This window comes from Oryctolagus cuniculus, chromosome 10, assembly GCF_051225735.1.
Source record: "Oryctolagus cuniculus isolate XC-2025 breed Fujian yellow rabbit chromosome 10, ASM5122573v1, whole genome shotgun sequence".
Taxonomy (NCBI): domain Eukaryota; kingdom Metazoa; phylum Chordata; class Mammalia; order Lagomorpha; family Leporidae; genus Oryctolagus; species Oryctolagus cuniculus.
Window position 1 is genome coordinate 93,642,553 of NC_142876.1, and position 26,031 is coordinate 93,668,583.

General features: G+C 41.9%; 1 protein-coding gene across 11 annotated transcripts in view; it reads left to right on the forward strand.

The window, feature by feature from the left end:
* DENND6A (DENN domain containing 6A) overlaps positions 1-26,031 on the forward strand; it is a 93,820-nt gene that overhangs the window by 52,691 nt on the left and 15,098 nt on the right. For 8 of the 11 annotated variants that reach the window (XM_089306032.1, XM_002713264.6, XM_089306034.1 and 5 more), the window contains 5 exons: positions 8,704-8,826; positions 9,343-9,438; positions 11,312-11,406; positions 25,569-25,634; positions 25,718-25,782. In XM_089306032.1, the coding sequence (XP_089162158.1) occupies positions 8,704-8,826; positions 9,343-9,438; positions 11,312-11,406; positions 25,569-25,634; positions 25,718-25,782 (445 nt within the window). The remainder of the gene's footprint in view (positions 1-8,703; positions 8,827-9,342; positions 9,439-11,311; positions 11,407-25,568; positions 25,635-25,717; positions 25,783-26,031) is intronic. The other 3 variants (XM_089306033.1, XM_017343899.4, XM_089306040.1) reach the window with 1 other exon arrangement.

Consider the following 26,031-nt stretch of genomic DNA (forward strand, 5'->3'; position numbering starts at 1 on the left):
TTCAGCTTCCTGCTGATGCAGATCCTAAGTGGTGGCAGTGATTGTTCAGTAGTTGGGTTTTTGTCACCCACATGGGAAACATGGAATGAGTTCTGGTTCCCGGCTTTGGCTCCCTTTCCATTATTGGCATTTCAGAATTTCAGAGAGTTAACCAGCAAATAAGAGTTCTCTCTTTCTCTCCCTCTCTCTCTGCTTCTGTGCCTCTTAAATAAATACTTGAACGTTTTTGAAAAATGTGGTTCTATGGCACCGGCCTTGTGGTATAACAGATTAAACTGCTGCCTGCTACACCGGAATTCCATATGGCCTGGCTGGTCCGCTTCTGGTCCAGCTCCCTGCTAATGTGCATGGGAAAGCAGCAGCAGATGTCCCGAGCGCTTGAATCCCTGCACCCATGTGGGAGACCCAGATTAAGCTCCAGGCTCTTGACTTTGGCCAGACCATTGTGGCCATTTGAGGAGTGAGCCAGCAGATGGAAGATCTCTATCTCTCCCTTTCTCTGTAAGTCTGACTTTCATAAATAATTAAATAAAAATTTTTTTAAAGTGGTACTGAAAAAGGCCTGTGATTTCCCTATAATTCTATACTGTGGTTGATCATATCACTAATATTTGTTAGAATTGAAGACAGGCTTCATTTCTTTCTCTCTTTTTTTAAAGATTTATTTATTTATTTATAAGGCAGAGTTTAGAGAGAGAGAGAGAGAGAGAGAGAGAGAGAGAAATATCTTCCACCTGCTGGTTCATTCCCCAAATGGCTCCCACAGCCAGAGCTGGGCCAGGTAAAAATCAGGAGCCTGGAGCCTCTTATGAGTCTTCCACGTGGGTGCAGGGACCCAAGCCCTTGGGCCATCCTCTGCTGCTTTCACAGGTGCATTAGCAGTAAGCTTTATTGGAAGTGGAGCAGCTGGGACTCTAACCAGCTCCCATATGGGGTGCCACTGATGCAGGCAGCAGCTTTACCCACTAAGCCATAATTCTGGCACCAGGTTTCATTTCTTGGATTTTAAAAAATATTAATACCCCAATAAAACTAAAACTATTTTGTATAAAAAGTAACTGTAATACAAAAGTTTCAGAAAAAGCTTCATCTTAGAACAGTACATGTACTTCTTATCTTCTGTTTGTGCCCTTAACTGATAACCTTAGTGTACTTACTAGATAATAGTGTACTTGATAGTTATTTGCAACTTGATGCCTTAAGGGCACCCCACTATATGGTTTCCATATGGGCCTTTTCCCATTTTGCCTTTACTTGTTTTTAAATTTATCTGTTTATTCATTTTTTTAAATTATATATATATGGAATACTTTTTTTCCCCAGAACCATTTGATGTTATGGTAGTCTCCACTTACCTTCAAAGGATATATCCTAAGCCCTTAATGGTGGCCTAAAACTGCAGATAGGACAGAATTCCATAAATAAGAGTGTTCAAAACTTTGTGGAAAATGGGATTAAAAAGCAAGAATTTTGGTGTAAACAATTTGTGAAATCCATGCATACTTTTTCTTTTTTTTTTTTTAAGATTTATTTATTTTTATTTGAAAGTCAGTGTTACACAGAGAGAGGAGAGGCAGAGAGAGAGAGAGAGATAGAGAGAGAGAGAGAGAGAGGTCCTCCATCCCATGGTTCACTCCCCAGATGGCCACAACGGCCGGTGCTGTGCCAATCTGAAGCCAGGAGCCAGGATCTTCTTCTGGGTCTCCCATGCGAGTGCAGGAGCTGAAGGACTTGGGCCATCTTCTGCTGCTATCCCAGGCCATAGCTGAGAGCTGGATTGGAAGTGGAGCTGCTGGGTCTCAAACCGGCGCTCACATGGGATGCCGGTCCTTCAGGCCAGGGCATTAACCCACTGTGCCACAGCGCTGGCCCTTGTGCATACTTTTTCTATAATATGAATGTTCCATGAACTTTTTGAAGACTGCTGATAAATGCATGGATTTTAAAATATTTTTGCATCAAAATAAGCTTCTTTAAAATTTTTTTTTTTATTTCTTTATATGAGACGTAAAGTTACAGAGGGAGAAACAGAGAGAAAGGTCTTCAGTCCGCTGATTTATTCCTCAAATGGCTGCAACAGCTGCAGCTGGGCTGATCCAAAGGCAGGAACCAGGAGCTTCTTCAGCATCTCCCACATAGATGCAGGGGCCCAAAGACTTGGGCCATCTTCTACTGCTTTCCCAGCAGAGAGCTTGATTGGAAGAGGGGCAGCCAGGACTAGAACTGGCGTCCATGTGGGATGCTGGTACCACAGGCAGAGGCTTAGCCCACTATGCCAATGTTCCAGACCCAAACTTGTCTTACAATTCCATTATTTTGTGAATTTTTTGAAGTTACCTTGCATTGTAATAAAAGTTATGTGAATATGGTCTTTCAGTATTTTATTGTGCTGTACTCACCCTTCTTGTGATGATGTGAGGTGATAGTGTCTGTGTGATGAGAAGTGAAGTGAATGGCATAGACACTATGACATAGCATTAGGCTGAAGTCTTGTGCCTTGTTTCAGAGTATAGTGATGTGGATTTTACCGTATTACTCAGAATGGAATGCAGTTTAAAAGTTATGAATTGTTTGTTTCTGGAGTTTTCTATTTAATATTTTTGAGTTGCAGTTGATCACAGTGAAACCACAGAAAGTGAAACTGTAGTTAAAGGGGACCACTGTGAGCTGAAGATCTGAGGCTTTGTCTTCCCTACATACATAGTCTCTTGCCTGTGAATAAGGATACAATGTATCCATCAAAAGAGGCAAAATTAACATTGATACTTTTGTATCATCTAATAAGACCATATTCAAATGTTACCAGTTGTCACTATAATATCTGGATTTAGAATCTTCCGTTGCACTTAGCTGATGCCTCTTCCGTCTCCTTAGGTTTAGAATCCTTCACTCTTTCACTTCTGTGACCATGAGCTTCTTGTGGATTACAGGATAGCTATTTGCAAAAAAGCCTTCTCAGTTTAGGATTGTCTGGTATTCTACCTGTTTAGATTTTGGCTTTATATCTGTGGCAAGGGAGTGGCAATCATTACTGATGGTGTTCACTTTTGATCCCTTGATTAACGTGGTATCCTGCAAACTTCTCCACATACTTACTGTTTTTTTCTTTTGTAATTGAATGTTTAGTGGGGACATACTTTGAAACTATGTGTGTCAGTTATTGCTGTGTAGTAAATTACCCCAGTACTTAAAAGAACAAATAATAAATATTTTTCTTAATTTTGTTTACTTGTTTATTGTTATTTATTTGAAAGGCAGAGACAAAGAGACAGAGATCTTCCATCCACTGGTTCACTCCACAAATGATGCAACATCTGGGGCTGGGCCAGGCTGAAGCCAGGAACCTTGAATGCAGTCTTAGTCTCATGTGGGTGGCAGGGACCCAAGTACTTGAGCCATCACCTGGTGCCTGCTAAGACATGCATTAACAGGAAGCTGGAATTAGAAGCGGAGCCAGGACTCAAATCCAAGCACTCTGACATGGGATGCGGGCATCCCAGTAATATCTTAATTGCTCCTCCAAATGCCCACCCCTATATTATTATTTCACACAGTTTCTGAGGGTTAGGAATATAAGAGCTGCTTTGGTGTATGGTTCTGGCTCAGATCTCTTAAGTAGTTGCTATTCAAGATGTTATCTTGTTCCTTATGGCTGCTGGCAGGAGGCCTCAGTCCTGGCTGTGTGGACTTCCTCATGGACTACCTGAATGCTCTTACGACGTGGCAGCTAACTTTTCCCAGAACAGGCAATGTGAGAAGATTGAAGCCACAATGTCCTTTGAGTTCAAGTCTTCAGAGTTGTACATGTCATTTCTGTCTTAGTCTGTTTATCATAAGCAGGCCATTAATCCAGCTCATACTCAAGAAGGGAGGAATTAAGCTTCATGTTTTGAAAGAAATGTCAAAGAATTTTTGGATGTATTTCAGACCACCACACTATGTTTGGATACCTGTGTGTGTTATTATTTGGTTTCCTCTTATATTCAGTTGGTCATACTTTATTTATCTATTTTGATTTTCACCATCTCTAGTTTGGCTGTTGATAACCACTGAAGCTCATCTGTGTTCTTTTGACATACCTCTATTATTCTTTGAACTTTTCCTAGATTTCTGGTGCAAGATGTTCTAGTTTTGTGTGTGTGTGTGTGTGTGTGTAGTTAAAGAAAATTGAGATATTTACAGAGTATATAATACTCTTTAAAAGTATAATTCATTAACTTTTAGTATATACACAAACTTGTGCACCCACCACTACTACCTAATTCCAGAACATTTTCATCACTTTGAAAAGTAAGTTCCCTTTCCCTCTTCCTCCAGCCCCTGACAAAATCTAACCTACTTCCTGTCTCTATAGATTTGCATATTCTGGGCATGTCCTGTAAATAGAATTGTGCTACTCATTTGTGTCCTTTTGTGTTTGCCTTCTTTCTTCTAGTATAGCTTTTTCAAGGTTTAGTATTTCATTTTTAAAAAAGTTATTTATTTGCTCATTTACTTGAAAGGCAGAGGGATGAGAGGGGCAGGAATTGATGGGGCAGGAGAAGAGATCATTTACTCCTGGATGGACTGGTCCAGGTGAAGCTGAGAGCGCAGAAGTCTGTCTTGGTCTCCCGTATGGGTGCCAGAGGCCCAAGTACCCAGGCCATCTTCTGCTACCTTCTCAGGTACATTAGCAGGTAGCTGGATTGGAAGCAGAGCAGCTGAGATTCATACCTGCACTCAGATGTGGTATGTGGGTGTCATCCCACTGCACCACAACACCAGCCCCAGTACTTCAGTTTTTATGGCTGAATAATATTCCATTGTATGGTTACACCACATTTTATTTTTCTATTCATCATTTGCTAGATTCTTGGATGATTGTCACTTTTTAGTTTATATGAATAATGCTGCCATTAGCATTTGTGTGTAAGTCTTTTTGTGGATTTATGTTTTCAGTTCCCTTGGGTTCCAAGATTATTTTGTATTTTCCCCAGTTTTGGAATCCAAAGAGTCTTGATTTTTCTGAACAGAGAATAGAATTTAGAAGACAAGATATGGGCACTTGATTTGTTCATTGCTGTTGGTGGTTCCTTGCTTTTAGACTCTCTAGATAGAGCTAGGTGTGTGTGTGTGTGTGTGTGTGTGTGTGTGTGTGGTATGAGAGTAAATGCATCTCTAGCTGTTGTGGTCATTTGGGGAGTGAACCAGCAGAAGGAAGACCTTTGTCTCCTCTCCCTCTCACTGTCTGTAACTCTACCTCAAGTAAATAAATAAAATCTTTTTTTTTTTTTTAAAAGAGAGTAAATGCACCTACAGATAGATGCTCACATGCTCATTTTTATATACACTTATTTCTATATTCATATACATTGAAAACCATAAAGTCACAGCAATACCCTCAGTTCAAATGAAAAATGACAGTATTCCTTCTAGTCTTCTCCCTTCTCATATTCATATTTTCCTCTGAGAAACTTCCTCCTGTATTCTTAATTTATTTACCTATTTGATCATTCCCCTTGTTAGTAACCTCTCTCTCATCTCTGCTGCATCCTGTCACCTGTGCATACACCTTTCCTACCTCTCTTGGGCTCTGATGCTCTCACCTAGCTCTCCTTCTGCACAGACATCTTCCCTACCTTGCTCACTTCTCAGGTTGGAGTGGCCTCCACGTGGATACCTTCCTACCCCATTCACATTCCTATGTCCCACTAGACCACTCTTCATGTGGATGCCATTGTCCCCTACTTGGCCTCTAACTCCCAACACAGATCAACCAGCACGTGAATGTCCTTCCTACCCAGCCTGTGTGCCTACACAGGCCACTTCAGGTCACTTCTCCTTGGGGACACCCTCATTCTTGTGCCAGTTGGTCCTATACCATGGACAACTTTGTCAACACATTGTGTCTCTGTATATACCTTCCTTTCTACATAAGCACTCCGACAGCTTCATAGCAGGCCTCCCTCTTCATATAGATTAGCCACTGTACCTTGCACAAACTCTGACACCCACTCTGGGCCAGTGTGACTCCATTCCTGTTGTGGCAGAAATAGGTACTGTGCTTTGCTTTAGGAGTCAGTTGTCAAAGGGAAGAGAAATAACTCCTTTGTGTATCCTTCAGGTTTTTTTTTTTTTTTCACTACATTCACATTTGTTCTTTAAAAAAAAAAAAAAAGATTTTATTTATTTATTTGAGATGTAGAGTTCCATACAGAGAGAGGGAGAGACAGAGAGAGGGGTCTTCCATCCACTGGTTCACTCCCCAAATGGTTGCAATAGTCAGAGCTGGGTAGATCAGGAGCCAGATGCTTCTTCCAGATCTCCCACATGGGTGCAGGGGCCCAAGCACCTGGGGCATCTTCTACTGCTTTCTCAGGCCGTAGCAGAGAGATGGATCAAAAGAGGAGCAGCCAGGACACAAACTGGCGCCCAAATAGGATGCCGGCACTGCAGGCAGAAGCTTAGCCTACTCTGCCACAGCACCGGGCCCTCACATTTGTCTTCTTGCATTTCAAAATTAACTCTCTGGGCTGGTATTGTGGCACAGCCAGTTAAGCCACCCCTTGTGACTCCAGCATCCCATATCAGAGCGCAGATTTGAGTCCTGACAGCTCCTCTGGGGGAGTGAGCCAGCAGATAGGAGATTTCTTCCTCTCTGTCACTTTCCTTTTCAAATAAATAAATAAAATAAAAATCTTAAAAAAAAATTTTAACTCTCCTAATTTTCATCTCATACATTTGTTGTGTATTTTTGTGCATAAATATTATTTTGATTTTTCTTTTGTGCATTTTCAACTATGTGGATTGGTTATGTTTTTCATAAGTAGATGAGTTTTTCTTCTCTAATCTACTAGGAAAAATTGCTACTACACCAGGAAGAAATTATTAAATAAGTAAAATTTTCTAGTGTCTGAGGCTTAGTAAAACATTCTAGCCAGAGTTGTGTCCTGAGAGGCCTCCACCCTGTTCCAGGCCTACTATAATAAATGCAGCATTCCTGTAGGGGAAGAGCTGCCCCGGAAGTAATTTTGTTAATAAGCATAAGAACTCCCCTTTATGTTTTTTTCTAATCATTTTTAATATCAAAAGCATCAATTTTTTTTTTTTGACAGGCAGAGTGGACAGTGAGAGAGAGAGACAGAGAGAAAGGTCTTCCTTTGCCGTTGGTTCACCCTCCAATGGCCGCCGCGGCCGGCGCACCGCGCTGATCCGATGGCAGGAGCCAGGAGCCAGGTGCTTTTCCTGGTCTCCCATGGGGTGCAGGGCCCAAGCACTTGGGCCATCCTCCACTGCACTCCCTGGCCACAGCAGAGGGCTGGCCTGGAAGAGGGGCAACCGGGATAGAATCCGGTGCCCCGACTGGAACTAGAACCCGGTGTGCCGGCGCCGCTAGGCAGAGGATTAGCCTAGTGAGCCACGGCGCCGGCCACAAAAGCATCAACTTTTTAAATTAAGTCCATGCAATAAGTGCCCCTTGGAAAGTTAATTATTTTTGAGGAGCTGGTAAGTTCCAAACCTAAAAAAAAAAAAATAAGGAAATGGAAATACTATTTGCCTGACTTAGTCATACTGTACACATGTGTTGAAAATATTACACTGGACCCCTTAAAACTGTACACATTTACATGTTAATCAAAAATTTTTTAACTTAAAAATTGTTTTTTCTTGTTTCTTTCAAAATATTTAGACTAGAAATCCAAATTTAACAAAGAAATATTGATAAAATAGATATCCTGTATGGTATACAAATTTGACAACTATATGCATTTATTTATAAGGTATTTTGTGGCTGGTTGTATTAATATTTAATTTTACAAAAATTGGAATGAGTCATTTCATTGGAATTGATGTATTTTTTATGTGTATTAGAGGAGCTTAGGTCTCTAGGTATTACCATGTACTAAATGAATTTCTCTAGCAGGTTAAGATACAGATAATAGGAAGAATTTATGTTAAGGTGAGGTTTTTAAGGAATGATTACAGAGGCTGATGTTGTTGCTTAGCAGTTTAAGCCACTACCCGTGACACTGGCATCCCATATGAGTACCAGTTCAAGTCCTGGCTGTTCCACTTCTAATCCAGCTCCCTGGTAATGCACCTGGGAAGGCAGCAGAACATGACCCAAGTGTTTAGGCCCCACTATACACATGGGAGACCTCGATGAAGCTCCTGGCTCCTGACTCCAGCCTGGCTCAGCCCTGGTTGTTGCAGCTATTTATGGAGTGAACCAGTGGATGGAAAATCAATCTTTCTTTCTCTAAGCTGCCTTTCAAACAAATAATAAATAAATAAATTTTTTTATAATTTTAAAAATCTTTTTAAAATTTATTTATTTGACAGGTAGAGTTATAAACAGTAAGAGAGAGAGAGAGACAGAGAGAAAGGTCTTCCTTCTGTTGGTTCACTCCCCAAATGGCTGCTATGGTCGGCACTGTGCCAGTCTGAAGCCAGGAGCCAGGTGCCTCCTCCTGGTCTCCCATGTGGGTGCAGGGGCCCAAGCACTCGGGCCATCCTCCACTGCCCTCCCAGGCTACAGCAGAGAGATGGACTGGAAGAGGAGCAACCAGGACTAGAACCCGGCGCTCACATGGGATGCCGGCTCACATGAGCCACAGTGCCGGCCCCAGTAAATATTTTTTAAAAAATAAATGATTAGATAAGAAATTAGAAAACAAGATTGGATAAATAATGAAATATTTCTATGGTGTCAACACTTTTTAGGTGTTTCTGCCCAGTTTTCCTTCATAGTCAGATGCTTTGGGAGCTGGTGCTGTTGGGGGAACCCCTTGTGGTCATGGCACCATCACCATCAGAGTCGTCAGAGACTGTATTGGCGCTTGTTAAGTGAGTATGGTGGGTTCCTGATGGTGGGATTTGGAGCACTTTCCCACTGGTTGTGTTTCCCCACGATTATTGCATTGATGATGCACACAACCACCCTGACAGAGGGTAGTGCTTATATCACCATCTTACAGATGAGAAACTTGAATCAGGCTCCGTGAGGGCTAAAAGCATGCTTTTGTTGTTCTGCACCACAAGCACATTCATTCACTTACGTAAAGTTGGCCCTAGACCAACACTAGTTGCATAAATGGTCAGTGTTTAGTCAGAGGCATACATGACTAGTGAATGGTAGAGTGAGAATGTCAACCCGTCTTCTGCACCACACCTGTTCTTTGAAATGGGTCATTCCACATTCCACATTTCCATTTGTCTTTCTGGTTCCCTCAAGTGAGCTTGCCTGCTATTGGGATAAAATCCTCCCCTTGGGTAGACACTGTGTACATAAATGTCTCATAGTCGTGGAGTAGAGCCTTGAATCTCTTTGCCCTTTGTTTTCCCTGTTCTTCTGCTCTACAGCTGTATTTCTCCATTAAAATACTGCAGTGATTTCCGGCCTTATTTCACTATTCATGATAGTGAATTCAAAGAATATACTACCCGAACTCAAGCTCCGTGAGTAAACAGTAACTTATTGACTAGATATTAACTTTTATAACCAGAATATGCAGAAGTATTGTTAGTAATAACATTTTAATTAAAACTTACAACTTACAGGAATATTGATTTTATAAAGGAATATTTGAAGAGCTACTGGTAATAATTTCAGATTTCAAGAGATAGTATCTTTCTTTAAGTGATTGTATTTATTAATGGAATATGTGTTATCATTAATAGCCATCCAACAGTACTTTTAATTCTACTGTTTTAATGAAGCGTTTTCCCAGTCTAACAGGGGGAAAATAATCTCACCCTAGCCCACCTCATTCCTTCTCTATTGCTCACTTTCTTTTTGTAGGTAGGTTTCTAAAACAACCGTGACAGAAAACTCCATTTACTGCCTCAGCTTCTTGATTTTCTGGTTGCTTCTCCGTGAACTGCATGTTGTTTTCTCCATGTGACTGAATATGTTCTTTCCAAAGTCAGCAGGGCTTTTCTCACTGCCTTACCCAGTGGGCATGTTATTGCCCTGCTTTCCCTACCTTCTCTTTCTTGTAACATTTACACTGCTGACCTTGACAATATTTTAACCCCTGATATTGTTCTTTTCAGGCTGTCTGGTGGTGTGTCTCAACATCCTTTGTAGAATTCTTTTCTCTGCTAATGCCTTAAGTGTTGATATTCTGCAGTATTGTGTTCTGGGTTCTTATTTCAGAGTGATAGTTTCTTTCTGTACCATTTTATGTATATCCATGACCTCTTAAGACCCTGTACCAATGACTGAAATCTAACTTCCCTAGCTCAGATCTCTGCAAGGTCCACACCTTTGTGTCCAGAATTTGTGTGCGTGTTTGTGTGTGTGTGTGTGTGTCTGTCTGTCTGTATGTGTCTGTGTTTTTAAGGCACATTGCCAACTAGATATCATAAAATAACATTGGAAACAAAAAATGTATTCTAACTGAATTCTTTATGTCTGCCTCTTTTCTCCCTTGATCTCATACCCCTTTCTTTTATAGTAATTTTAATTATCAGAAACCTAAACTGTCATAAATTTCTCCTTAACAGTTTCATATCAAATTTTAATGAAATTTTGCCAATTCAACATTGTAAAATATATCTCATATCTGTTATCTTCTCACCACAGCTGCCTTCCCAGTCTTATTGTCTCTAGCCCTTTTCATATCCACCATTGCTTTCTCCCAAACCCTCCCTGCCTTGTAGGAATCTTCCAGATCTCTGCTACAGTGATCTTCATCATTCATGTTAATGTGGTTCCTACTAGCTTTTCCAGTAACTTCCCTTTGCCATAAGATAACATCTGAATTTCTTTGCATGTAAACTTAGTACTTCGTGATCTATGCAGCATCTACTCTTATTTCTGACTATTCATCTTTTCCACCTTGTGCTCCAGGAATGTTGAACCACGTGTAGTTCCACAAACAGACCATGATCTCACTTCATTGCTTTGCACATGCTGTTCATTCTCTTGTCTCACCCTCACTCTCCCTCCCCCATCCACTTGGTGAAAAAAACTCCTCCATGTCTTCATGTAAATGTCATCTCCTTGGTGAGGCTGTCCTTTAATTCCCTGGTAGACACTGATCTCTTTTGTGATTATCAGGCATCTTATAGCACTTTCATTGTCCTCTGGTTTCTGTTATCATAATTGGGTATGTATCTCCTTCTTTCTGTGTGCTATTGAAAGGACCATGTCCCTTCATCTTTATCTGCCTAAAGCTAAACATGTTTCCTGGCATATAGTTGGTCGGTAATAAGTTATAAGTCACAGGAAAGATTATATGTTGTTTGCAAGAAGAAATTGTAAACAGTTCTTCACTGATGTCATGTTCATCTTTTCCTGACTTCTTTTTATTTTGTTCTTATATAGGCCATCAGTCATATTAGGAGTAACCAATCCTTTTTTTGCCAAAACACTCCAGCACTGGCCACACATTATTCGAATAGGAGACCTTAAACCTGCAGGTACAGTATAAACTGAGTGTTCTGATTTTGGTGTGTAATGTGGCAGAGTAGGTTTGTCTTTCCCCTTTGTTCTCATCCCTTGGTTACTTTTTAATGTTTTGATAACTTTCTTTGAAGCAACCTAAAATAACAGCATTTGGAGAAGATTTTAACTTTACATTAAAATATGCAGATTCATATATATATACTCCATCATGTCCTCCTACCAAAAATGTACTTACAGTGTTACAAACATTGCATTATAACAAAACAAAATAAAACCTCCCCAAATATGAGTGTTTTGTGTATATATGTAAAAGTTCAATAGTATAGGAATCTCCAGTACTATTTGACTAAAACCTTATAGAATACTAGAATTATTCTAGACTTGGCACAGAGTTCTCAGTATTGTGCTGAAATATACTTGGAATATGAAATATCTGATGTTATTTTTTAATTACTTCATGATGTATTGCTGTTCAAGATTATTTCTTCTGGTATACATAGGTGTATTAAAACATTATCTAAACTATCCCTTATGGTATACACATACATCTAAATGGTTGTATTAAAGTTAGAGGTAGCATTTTAAATCATCTTACAAAAACTGGACTCAGTCTTTCACTGAAATCATTAAAAGCCTTGTAAATAGAGGAAAGAGCAAGGGCCTTCACCTTGGCCGACACAGATATGTGATGGTGGACAGAACGGTTTCTTCAAAGCTCAAATTCTTTGCTGGGAGGATTAAGCACAGTTCCTGGAGCATGGCATTCTGTAAATGTCATGACCTCCAGCCATTCCACTTGTATTCTGAGTTGTTAGTGGTAGTTCAGAAAGCACAGTTAGTAGAGTCTTAGATATGAGAAGACAGGAGAAAACTTCTTAAAGATTGTTATTTAATCTTGACTTTTATTTTCATGATGTGGTCCAACTAATCTGGACTATTTGTAATATAATAGGCTACAGTTTATTTTCTCTTTCCGTAGGAAGAAGGCATTCTGTTGGGGATTTGGGCACAGAACTTACGTACAAAATCATTGGTTAGAGTAGCATGCATTGATAAACCTGTTTAAGGAACCACCAGACTCTTCCATAGTGGCATACCATTTTACATTCTTGCTGAGTGTATGAGGTTTCCCACTTCTTCACATGTTTGCCAGTGTTTGGTAGGGTTATTTGTATGATAGCCATTCTAGTGTGTTTGAAATGGCAGTTTTAAATGATTTTCCCTAATGAGTGTGATGTTGAGTGTATTTTCATCTATGTATTGTCATTTATATATTTTCTTTAGTGAAATGTCTATTTAAATGTGATGCCCATTTTTAAGTTAATGCTGTTTGTCATCTTATTGAGTCGTTAAGAGGTCTTTCTGTATGTGCACACGAATCTGTTTGCAGATACATATGACTTCATTTTCTTCAAAATCTTTTGAATTAGAAAAATTCTTATTTTTTGAGGATGTCTAGTTTATCACTTGTTTTCTTTCATGCAGTAGCCTTTTGAACTCTAAGAACTTGTTGCCTAACCCAGGATCGCAAAGATTTTCTTCTATATTTTCTTCTAAAAGTTGTATTATGTTAGTGCTTATATTTAGGTCTGTGGACCACTTTGAGTTAATTTTTGTGTATGGTATGAAGTAAGGGTCTAAAGTTACCAGTTATCTTCACACCATTTATTGAAAAGACTGTACTTTTCCATTGAATTGTGTTGGTACCTTTGTTGAAACTCAGCTGACAATTATTATAGAAGTCTTGTTTATGGGGCCGGCGCCGTGGCTCACTAGGCTAATCCTCCGCCTTGCAGCACTGGCACACCGGGTTCTAGTCCTGGTCGGGGCGCTGGATTCTGTCCCGGTTGCCCCTCTTCCAGGCCAGCTCTCTGCTGTGGCCAGGGAGTGCAGTGGAGGATGGCCTAATTCCTTGGGCCCTGCACCCCATGGGAGACCAGGATAAGTACCTGGCTTCTGCCATCAGATCAGCGCGGTGCACCGGCCTCAGCGCGCTGGCTGCGGCGGCCATTGGAGGGTGAACCAACGGCAAAAGGAAGCCCTTTCTCTCTCTCTCTCTCTCACTGTCCACTCTGCCTGTCAAAAAAAAAAAAAAAAAAAAAAAGTCTTGTTTCTGTTCTGCTGCTTCGTCTATCTTCTCACCAGAACTATGCTGTCTTTATTATGACAGTTTTATAGTACATTTTGAAATCACAAAGTTTAAGTTCTCTTAATTTTATTCTTGGTTTTCAAAATTGTGTTGGCTATTCTGAGTAATCGTGCATCTGTGTAAGTTTTAGAATTAGTTTGTCAATTTCTATAAAAATCCAGTTGGTTTTTGGTAGGGATTATACTGAATATGCAATCAATAAGGGGTAAGGGGACTGCTGTCTTAAAAATAGTGAGTCTTCCATCCCATGAGTACATAATATGTCTCCATTTATTCAGATCATCTTTAAGTTTCTGTGATATTTTATAGTTTTAATTGTACAAGCCTTATGTTTCTTTTGTTGACTTAATCCCTCTATATTTTATTCTTCTTTTTTAAAGATTTATTTTATTTATTTGAAAGAGTTACAGAGAGAGGTAGAGACAGAGAGAGAAGTTTTCCATTCACTGGTTCACTCCCCAGATGGCTGTAATGGCTGGAGCTGCGCCGAACCAAAGCCAGGAATCAGGAGTTTTTTCCAGGTCTTCCTGGAAGAAGTGATTGCAGGGGCCCAAGGAGTTGGGCCATCTCCACTGCTTTCCCAGGCCATAGCAGAGAGCTAGATTGGAAGAAGAGCAGCCAGGACTAGAACTGGCACCCATATGGGATGCTGGCGCGTCAGGCCAGGGCTTTAACCCACTGTGCCACAGCACCAGCCCCATTTTATTATTTTTGATGCTATTAAAAATAGAATTTTAACTCCATTTTGGTTTTTCTATTGCCAGTTTATAGAAATACAATTAGTTTCTATATCTTTTGCTGTTGATTCTGTAGAAATGTTACGATTACAGGATCATATCTTCTGCAGATAAACTTCTTCCTTTCTTATCTGAATGACATTCATTTATTTATTTTTCATTCATTCATTCTAATCTATTCTATTTGATCTTTCTAATATCTAGTATCTGCTTTGGTTAGAACCTCCAGTACAATATTGAATTATAGTTGGTGAGAATAGATACCCTTGCCTTGTTCTTTATTTCAGGGAGATTTAGTTATTTACTTGAAAGAGTTATACTGAGAGAGAAGGAGAGGCAGAGAGAGAGAGGTCTTCCATTCGATGGTTCACTCCCCAATTGGCCACAACGGCTGGAGCTGCGCAGATCCGAAGCCAGGAGTCAAGAGCATCTTCTGGGTCTCCCACGAACTGGCACCCATACGGGATGCCAGCACTGCAGGCGCCACTTCACCTGCTATTCCATAGCACCAGCCCCCAGCATTAGGTTTTTTAAAAAGATATTTTATTGGGCCGGCGCCGCGGCTCACTAGGCTAATCCTCCGCCTAGCGGTGCCGGCACACTGGGTTCTAGTCCCGGTCGGGGCGCCGGATTCTGTCCCGGTTGCCCCTCTTCCAGGCCAGCTCTCTGCTGTGGCCAGGGAGTGCAGTGGAGGATGGCCCAGGTGCTTGGGCCCTGCACCCCATGGGAGACCAGGAAAAGCACCTGGCTCCTGGCTCCTGCCATCGGATCAGCGCGGTGCGCCGGCCGCGGTGGCCATTGGAGGGTGAACCAACGGCAAAGGAAGACCTTTCTCTCTGTCTCTCTCTCTCTCACTGTCCACTCTGCCTGTCAAAAAATAAAATAAAAAATAAAAAAAATAAGATATTTTATTTATTTATTTATTTGAGAGATAGAGTTACAGACAGATGGAGAGAAAGAGAAGGAGGTCTTCCATCTGCTGATTTATTCCCCAAATGGCTGCAATGGCTGGAGCTGAGCCAATACAAAGCCAGGATCCAGGAGCTTCTTCCTGGTCTCCCATGCAGGTGCAGAGGCCCAAGCACTTGGGCCATCTTCTGCTTTCCCAGGCCGCAGCAGAGAGCAGGATCAGAAGACGAGCGGCTGAGACATGAACCGGTGCCCATATAAGGTTCTGGAACTGCAGGCAGAGGCTTAACCCATTATTCCATAGCACCAGCCCAACATTCAGTTTTTTTTTTTTTATCATCGATAATGTTAAATGAGTTTCTCATATATGTCTTTAATCAGATTGAGGAAACACTCTTCTGTTTCAAGTTTGTTGAGACATTTATCATAAATTGGCACTGAATTTCATTAAATGCTATTCCTTTACCTTTGCAGATCATCATGGGATTTTTGTCCTTTATTAATATGTTAAATTAATTCACTTTTAGATATGAGACCAACCTCACTTCTTCTGATAAATCCCATTTGGTCATAGTGTATAGTCCTTTTTATGTTGCTGGCTTCAGTCTGCTAATACTTTGTTGAAGTTTTTTTTTTCTTTCAATATTTATTTTTAATTTCAAAGGCAGAGTTACAGAGAGAGCAGGAGAGATCTTCTATCCATTGGTTCACTCCCCAAATGGCTGCAATGGCCAGGGCTGGACCAGGCTGAAGCCAAGAGACAGGAGCTTCATTTGGGTCTCCCATGTGGGTGCAGGAGCCCAAGCACTGGGCCGTATTCCACTGCTTTCCCAGGCCATTAGCAGGAGTTGGATTGGAAGTGGAGCAGCCAGGACCCAAATAAGTGCTGGCATACGGGATGCTGGCATTGCAAGTGGCTGCTTAACCCATTGTGCCACAATGCCAACCCCTTTGCTGAAGATTTTTACATGTATATACATGAGAGGTACTGGTCAGTAGTTTTTTTTTTTTTTTTTATGATTGTTACAGCTAATATTTTTATTGCTCTGTGTCCTCTTCAGATAAATGAAGTTAACATTGTACCTAGGACCAAGAGAAAGGAGGTACAACTCTTGAATTTATTTTTCAAAATGGGGATGAGGACATATATGGAATATAGATACGATTTCATTTTGAGCAGGCTACCTTATAGGAGAGATGGTACATTCTCTCTCGTAATTTCTGTCATCACTTTATTTGGACCTTTTACTAAAGCATCACTTTTACTGTAAGATAAATGGTGTTACTTGGAATCTGTGCTTTATAGAGTCTAGTGGAAGTACCTGCTAGAGAATATCAGTATTCTTGCTTTGGTCTTTGTTCAGTTCCTTAGCAGAGGGGATAGGTTGACTAATAGACCTATATAGACCTATTTCTATTTTTTTTAAAGAGTTTTATTTATTTACTTGAAAGGCAGAGTTACAGAGAAAGAGAGAAAGAGAAGTCTTCCATCCAGTGGTTCTCTCCCTAAATGGCTGCAGTGGCTGGAACTGGGCCAATCCAAAACCAGGAGGTTCTTCTGGGTCTCCCACATGGGTGCTGCAGGGGCCCAAGCACTTGGGCCATTTTCCACTGTTTTCTCAGACACATTATCAGGGAGCTGGATCAGAAGTGGTGCAGCTAGACTAGAACTGAAGCCCATATGGGATGCCAGCATGGCAGATGGTGGCTTAACCTGCTGCTCCACAGCGCTGGCCCCAGACCTATATCTGTAACAACAGACTGTTTCTCCCACTGGCAGATCTCACATGAGTATGACTTCAACATAAGTGAATTTTATTAAATTAGTATATTCTTAATGCATTTTCCCACTTAAGATTTTTATTGTGTAAAATATATATGCCATAAAATTGACCATTTGTACTTTTTTTAAAAAAGATTTTTTAAAGGCATTCATCATCCCTCTTTTTTTTTGGGGGGGGGGGAGTCAGAGTTAGAGAGAGAGAGAGGGAGAAACAGAGAGAGAGGTCTTCTGTCTGCTGGTGCACTCCTCATATGGCTTCAACGGCCAGGGCTGGGCTGATCCAAAGTCAGGAACCAAGAGCTTCTTCAGGTCTCCCACAGAGTGCAGGGGCCCAAGAATGTGGGCCATCTTCCACTCCTTTCCCAGGCCATAGCAGAGAGCTGGATCAGAAGTGGAGCATCCAGAGCTTGAACTTGTGTCCATATGGGATGCCTGTGCCGCAGGCAGAAGCTTAACTCACTATATCACAGTGTTGGCCCCCCAAAATTTATTTATTTGAGAGGCAGAGTTACAGAGAGAGAGGGAGAAACAGAGACATCTTTCATCTGCTGGTTTACTCTCCAAATGGCTGCAACGGCCAGGACTGGGATAGGCCAAAGCCGAGAATGAGCAGCTTCATCCGGGTCTCCCATGTGGGTGGCAGGAGCCCAAATACTTGGGCCATCTTCTGCTACTTTCTTAGGTACATTCGCAGGAAGCTGAATCAGAGTGGAGTAGCCATGACTTGAACCAGCACTCATATGGAATGCTGAGGCTGCAGGTGGCAGCTTAACCCACTGAGCCAAACAGCAGTCCTCACCATTTTTATTATTTTTAAGTGTATAATTCAGTTCATAATGTTGTAAACCATCATTAGTGTATTGATAGTACTTTTTAATCATCTTAAATGGAATCTTTTTACCCAATAAACAATGTATTGCGCCCTTCGTGCAGCCCCGGGTAACTTCTATCTCTATGAACTTAACTATTCTACATACTGTTATGTTTTGTGGAATTGTACATATTTGTGCTTTTATTGCATGGCTTATTTTACTTAACATCATGTTTCCAAAGTTTATCTATGAGAAACATGAATCAAAGTTTCATTTCTTTTTAGAAATTGTGGAAATAAATGTGATAGAAAATTTACTGGCTGGTGCCGTGGCTCAGTTGGTTAATCCTCTGCCTTCAGCACTGGCATCCCAAATGGGCACCAGTTCTACTCCCGGTTGCACCTCTTCCAGTCCAGCTCTCTGCTGTGGCCCAGGAGGGCAGTGGAGGATGACCCAAATGCTTGGGCCTCTGCACCCGCATAGGAGACCAGGAAGAAACACATGGCTCCTGGCTTCGGATGCACAGCACCGGCTGTGGCAGCCATTTGAGTAGTGAACCAATGGAAGGAAGACCTTTCTCTCTGTGTCTCTCTCTCACTGTCTGTCAAATAAAAAAAAGAAAAAAAAAAAGGAAAGTTACCATCTCTACCTTTTTTTTTTAATATTTATTTATTTGAAAGGCAGAGTTTACAGAAGGAGAGCGAGACACACAGAGAGATCTTCCATCTGCTTTTTCACTCCCCAAATGGTTACAACAGCCAGAGGTGGGCCAGTATGAAGCCAGAAGCCAGGAGCTTCTTTCTTGTCTCCCGTGTTGCTGCAGGGGCCCAAGCAATTGGGACATCTTCTGCTGCTTTCTCAGACACATTAGCAGGGAGCTGGATCAGAAGTGGTGCAGCAGGAACTCAAACTGGTGCCCATATGGTATGCTGTTGTTGTAGGCAGTGGCTTTAGCCACTGCACAACAATGCCATCTCCCATTTCTATGTGTACAATTCAGTGGCATTAAGCACATTGGCACTGATACGAATATACTTATTGTCACTTGTCAATCCACAGAACTCTTTCATCTTGCAAAATTGAAACTTGAAGGGCATGTGGCACTGCAGATTAAGCTTCTCTTGGGAATACCTGCATTCCATATAGGATTTCCTGATTCCAATTCTGGCTACTCTACTTCCCATCTAGCTTCCTGCTAATGCACTTGGGAGGCAGCAGATTATGACCCAAGTACTTGAGTCCTGCCACCCATGTAGGAGACCCTTGTGGGGAGCAGGGCCTGTCTCCCGCAACATAGCAAAATAAGTACTGAGACTACCGAGACTAGACTAGACCGCTGAGACTATTAAGACTAACTCTATGCATCTGATCTCCCATCATATGGCGCTGAGAGAGTAAACAAATCTTAAACAGCTGCTTCGTTAATTAGCTGATTCCTGACCCAGCCCCTTAAAAGGGGGAGAGAGACAACATGCGCAGCCGCAGCCGTGCCCCTCTGAGAGAGTCAGTCGGAGAGCTCGCTGGTGCCGCTCCTCCGCGGAGGCGGGGGAGCGGCAGCAAATCCGGGAAGGGCCGGGGAAAGAAAACAGCGCAGAGTCCGGGGTGGTTCCTCCGAAAGCGGGGGAGCGACAGACCCTGATGGAATTACTGGCTCCTGGGCTTGTCCTGGTCCAGCCTTGGCTGTGGTGGACATTTGGAGAGTGAACCATTGGATGATTCATATTCTCTCTCTCTCTCTCTCTCTCTCTCTCCCTCTCTCCCTCTCTCCCTCCCTCCCTTTCTCCCTCCCTCCCTCCTCTCCTCCCTCCTACCCCCTTCTTTTTCTCTGTCTCTTTCTCATGAAGCTAAGAGCTAGGAATTCCACCTGGGTCTCCCATGTGGGTTACAGGGACCTAAGTACTTGGACCATCTTTTCTGCTGCTTTCCCAGGCACAATAACAGAGAGGAGATTGAAAGTGGAGCAGCCAGGACTGGAACCAGCACACAAATGGAATGCCAGTGTTGCAGGCAGTGGCTTAACCCCCTGTGCCACATTGCTGGCTCCTCTGTTATTATTTTTTTTATATATATTTTATTTACTTAGAGAATTACAGACAGATTAGAGAGACAGGGGTCTTCCATCTGATGGTCCACCCCCCAGCTGAACCTGGGCCGATCAGAAGCCAGGAGCCAGGAGCTTCTTTGGGGTCTCCCATGTGGGTGCAGGGGCCCATCTTCTGTTGCTTTCCCAGGCCATTATCAGAGAGCTGGATCAGAAGAGGAGCAGCTGGGACTCGAACCAGTGCTCATATGGGATGCTGATGCTGTATGCGAAGGCTTAGCCCACTACACCATGGCTCTGGCCCCTGTTATTTATTTTTTGATCGTATGCATGCTAATGGATCTTTGGTGATACGGCATTGTGAATTTTTTTTTTATTTCCCTAGTGGTTATTGATGGCTAGTGTCTTTTCATGTCCTCAATGCCCATTTGTGTATTTTGTTTGGAGAAATGTCTATTCAAGTCCTTTGCCCATTGTTTTTATAAAGATTTATTGTATTTATTTATTTGAAATTCAGAGTTATACAGAGAGAGAAGGAGAGGCAGAGGCAGAGAGAGAGAGAGAGAGAGAGAGAGAAAGAGAGAAAGAGGTCTTCCATCCAGTGGTTCACTCCCCAATTGGCCACAACAGCCCAAACTATGCCAATCCGAAGCCAGGAACCAGGAGCTTCCTCTGGGTCTTCCCATGTGGGTACAGGGTCCCAAGGACTTGAGCCATCTTCTACTGTCTTCCCAAGCCATAGCAGAGATCTGGATTGGAAGAGGGGCAGCCAGGACTTGAACTGGTGTGCTCTGGCATTCTCGATTTTTTTCCAGAGCTATCTGACATTTGTTTTATTTATTTGAATAAACAATATATTTTTATGACATTATCTTTGTATCTATTACATGCTGCAGTACAAAAATGATGGTGGTGGGATAGTAGAGTTGATTATGCATCATCACCTGATGAGGGCCACAAGAAGTTTGTGGATGAAGATTGCTACAAAGGTTGCATTCTTGTTGTTTCTCTTTTTAAAATACACACATGGATCACTATTCCTTCATCATTACATTACAAACGACTTACTGAATGTCCAGAAACATGAAACCCCCTGTTGATTTTTTTCCTTCCTGTTACTGAGCCTCTTACCCAGTGAGTTCCAGGAAACAATGGGTTGTGACTGGCAACAGCAGTACATAGAAGAGTTGCAAGTCCTTTGTGACTTGAAGTAGAAGAAAGTAGAAAATAATGTTTTTTAATTTATTTGACAGATAGAGTGAGACAGTGAGAGAGAGAGACAAAGGTCTTCCTTCCATTGGTTCACCCCGCAAATGGCCGCTGTGGCCGGAGCTACGCCGATCCGAAGCCAGGAGCCAGGTACTTCTTCCTGGTACAGGCGCCCAAGCACTTGAGCCATTCTCCACTGCTTGTCCAGGCCACAGCAGAGAGCTGGACTGGAAGAGGAGCAACTGGTACTAGAACCTGGTGCCCATATGGGATGCCAGCACCGCAGGCAGAGGATTAACCAAGTGAGCCATGGCGCCGGCCCAAGAAAATAATATTTTAATGATTAGAGTTACTCAAACCCTTATGGTTTTGACATTTGATATTATTTGGGATCTTGGGAGTCAGAGGCAGAAAAATGACTTAAATTTAGTTATCTATATCTTAAATATGTATGTATTAATTATGCATATATTAAGGGAAAAACTGTCTTGTGTTAACAAGCTGCCCTGAACTCTGCAAAGCAAAACCACAAGTTGGGAATTAGAACATGAGAATAGGTAACTAAAATTGACAGAGTAAAAACTGAGCTAATCAGTCCAAAAGATTTCGGAAAGCTGAGTTTTCCTGGACTCTGTTTTTCTCCCAGCCTGCCCCACAAGCCTGCCTGTTTCCTTCCTTGACAGAGGGCTGGAGGCTGCCTCTTCCTTTCCTGCCGCACTCTGCTGCAGGCACAGCTTCTGCCCAGGAGCAGTGCTGTACTCTACAGTGCACACCTTTTATCTGCTGGTCTCTCTTCCCCTTTGAACTCCATGCAGTACTGCAGCCCTGCGTAGCAGCCCGTCCACTTATGGCTGAGACCTGTGGTTGTGGTAGGGAGTGTGTTGAAATGCAGACTGCATGGTGGCATCCTACTCTTAACTTCCTGTTCCTCTGGGGCCCGTGCGGTCTTTCAGCCACCTTATATGTCAGACATCTTTATTGTTCCTTCTGATTCTGACCCTTGAGCTAATCTTAGCATATGCGGCCGGTGCCCTGGCTCACTTTGTTAATCCTCCGCCTGTGGCTCCAGCATCCCATATGGGCTCCGGGTTCTACTCCCGGTTGCTCCTCTTCCAGTCCAGCTCTCTGCTGTGGCCCAGGAAGGCAGTGGAGGATGGCCCAAGTGTTTGGGCCCCTGCACCCGCATGGGAGACCAAGAGGAAGCCCCTGGCTCCTGCCTTCGGATCAGCATAGCTCCAGCCGTAGCAGCCATTTTGGGGGTGAACCAATGGAAGGAAGACCTTTCTCTCTGTCCCTCTCTCGCTGTCTATAACTATCTGTCAAATAAAAAAAATTAAAGTTACTGCTCAGGAAGTCCCTGTGTTGAGAGAAATAAGACAAGCACGAAAAGATAAATACCACATTACCTCAGTTGTGCATGGAATCTAAAAATGTTGTTCTCGTGGAAGTTGAGAGCCAAGTGGCAGTTAAAAGAGTCTGGGGAGACCCAGAGGAGGTGGGTTTAGGAAAAGGCCAGCCAGGGAGTAGTGAGTGACAGGTGCAGTAGGTTGACTATCGATAATAGTGATGTATTTTATATTTAAAAAACACTAGAAAAAGGGATTTTGAGTGTTTTGCCAGAGAAATGATAAATGTTTGAGGAGATAAATATGCTTACCCTGATTCATACATTGCACATATTTGTGTATATTGAAGTGTCACATGGCACCCCATAACTATATACAGTTTTTATGGTCAATCAAAAGAAGAGTTGACAGCTGTGGGGTTAGGTTGTCCAGTAAAGTATATAAGCATAAGGGTGCTCTCTGTCCCTGCTCTATACATAACGATGACAGAGTTAGCAACCTGTATGCCTGGGCAGTTGTCACTTGGCATGGATGATGGCAGTCAGCAAACTGGTATTGGTGCACTCTGTGTGACTATAAGTTTTGTTTGTGCCTTGGTTTTGTTCAAATGTGAAATGGACATTGTAAACATACTTTTATTTTGGAGGTGAAATGTGGTTATCTGTGCAGTGTTCCTGGCCCAGAGCCTGGCACAGAGCAAGCATTCAGTGGGTGGCAGCCATGACTGCCTTCACCACTGTCTACAGCTCTTTGTGACATGCTCTTCATACTTTTGAATGTAACTCTTTTCTTCAAAGGTCTTTTCCCCTTCTTCTCACGGATAATTTTATTTCTTTTCTAAGATTGCTTAAATGACACTTTTTTTTTAAAGATTTATTTAGGCAGAGTTACAGAGCTGTCATTTCCTTGAGGAAATGTGAGCAGAATTAGAGAGGCAGAGAGAGGGGAGGGGAGGGGAGGGGAGGGGAGAGGTAAGGAGGGGAGGGGAAAGGTGGGGAGGGGAGGGGAGTCTTCCTCTGCTGGTTCACTCCCCAGATAGCTGCAACAGCTGGAGCTGGGCTGATCTGAAGCCAGGAGCTTCTTCCAGATGTCTCATGCTAGTGCAGGGACCCAAGGACTTGGGCCATCTTCTACTGCTTTCCCAGGCCATAGCAGAGAGATGGATGGGAAGTGGAGCAGCCAGGTCTGGAACCGGTGTCCATATGGGATGCTGGCACCGCAGGTGGTGGCTTTACCTGCTACGCCACAGTGCCGGCCTCATGATACCTTCTTTAAGAATCCTCAATAAATTTCTCTCATGTCTTTGGCCAGAAAATTTTTGTGTGTTCTTGTAGTTTCTTGTTTGTAATTCCACCCTGGCGTGTATTCTACTGTGTTGCATTTCTCTTTCTATGTCATATTTTACTGTTAGCCTGTGAACTCCTTTATATCTGAAATAAGTTGTTTTATTCCTGAATGGACAAGTACCTTGCATTTATTGATAACAGAATCAATGAAAAAATAAATCTGTGTATCCATGATTTATTTATCTTCTTCAACATGTGTTCATTTTTTTTTTAATTTTTTTTTTTTGATAGGTAGAGTGGACAGTGAGAGAGAGAGAGAGACAGAGAGAAAGGTCTTCCTTTACCATTGGTTCACCCTCCAATGGCCACTGCAGCTGGCACACCACGCTGATCCGAAGGCAGGAGCCAGGTTCTTCTCCTGGTCTCCCAGGACTTGGGCCATCCTCCACTGCACTCCCAGGCCACAGCAGAGAGCTGGCCTGGAAGAGGGGCAACTGGGACAGAATCCGGTGCCCTGACTGGGACTAGAACCCGGGGTGCTGGTGCCACAGGCAGAGGATTAGCCTATTGAGCTGCAGCGCTGGCCCATGTGTCCATTTAAAGTTCTTATCAGGATAGTTGAAAAACGTACAGATTACTGCTTTGCAACTTTTTTGGAATATGAATCTTACTTCAAAGTAAAAAATTTATAAAAATATCTTTTACCATGGCAATATGCTCTTAATATTTAAAAAAATATATATTGTGAATGAAATTCTTTCTTGTTCCAGTAATCCCCTCATGTGTACCATAAATAGCAGTTTAATCTATGTAATGATTTCAATAAAGATATTTTATAAATTTAGAGGCTTGAATTAGACAATCTCTGTATTGTGTTTCAATTCTTAGGTTCTTTTTTTTTTTTTTTAAGATTTATTTGTTTATTTGAAAGAGTTACACAGAGAGAGGAGAAGCTGAGAGAGGTCTTCCATCTAGTGGTTCACTCCCCAGTTGGCTGCAACGGCCGGAGCTGTGCCAGTCTGAAGCTAGGAGCCAGGAGCTTCTTCCTGGTCTCCCACGTGGGTGCAGGGGCTCAAGGACTTGGGCCATCTTCTACTGCTTTCCCAGGCCGTAGCAGAGAGCTGGACCGGAAGTAGAGCAGCTGGGTCCTGAACCAGTGCCCATTTGGGATGCCAGTGCTTCAGGCCAGGGCATTAACCCGCTGTACCACAGCGACGGCCCCAATTCTTAGGTTCTTTTATGTAGAGGAAAAGTAGGGAATTGGAAAGAGTAAGAAAAGTCTATTGGGTATGTTCATGACATTTTAAGTGTGTATGTTGAGGTATTTTGCTGCCTGTTGTAACCATTATTAAATTGTAACTTCTCTTGACCTGAAGATCAGGGCTATTGTATGTGTGACAAGACTGTGCAGCGCAACAGCCTTCTCAGGAGTTCTGTCTATCCCTGGCTCTGTCTTGTGATTGTTGTACTTGTTGTTACCATTTGGTGGCAGTGTTAGATTCTATAATGCAAGTACAAAATGTGGGGAAGACTACATCTGCACAGTCACTATTTCATTTACTCCTAAAGGATATTTTATTCCGATTTAGCACATACATTTTTAATTTAATGTTTGCTACATAGATTTTAAATTCCCAGTAGAATGATTAAAAGGTAAAAAGTCAAGTAATGATCAACATATATTGAGAAATCAAATATCCATTTTATATAATTTTATTGTCTTTCTTTTGTTATAATAATTCAGTGTTCCCTTTATCTAGTTTTGTCTGGAATACACTTTTAAGTATTGATTTATATTAAGATGAAGAGTTTAGCTGTATTATCCCTAACTGTAGTAAGTAGCAGATTGTGGATCTTATAAAATTCCAAGATAATTATGAGAATATCTATATTGCTTCCTTCAGGTGAAATTCCTAAGCAGGTTAAAGTGAAAAAATTGAAGAATCTAAAGACTCTGGATTCTAAACCTGGTATTGACCTTTCTTAATTTTAATATACATACTTAAGTGGGTACTTGAGTTTTTCTATTTACTGTCTTTTCTTTACTTCATAGGAGTTTATACTTCTTACAAGCCATATCTAAATAGAGATGAAGAGATCATAAGACAACTGCAGAAGGTAATTTGCTTGTTCTAATTAGTAATTTAAATGTCCTTGTTCAGTTGTATAATGTGCAGGCAGGCAGGCAATATGTGCTTTATATATAATATATAAAAGATGTCTTCCATTTGAACCAAAACTTCATAAAAATCAGGAGACTGAAGTAGCAGCAACTACAGAAGAGTGCCAGTCTTTCTAGACTGACAATTTCTGAGAATTGGATGTAGTTCACATTTTAAAAAAGTTTAATATTATTAATATAGCAAA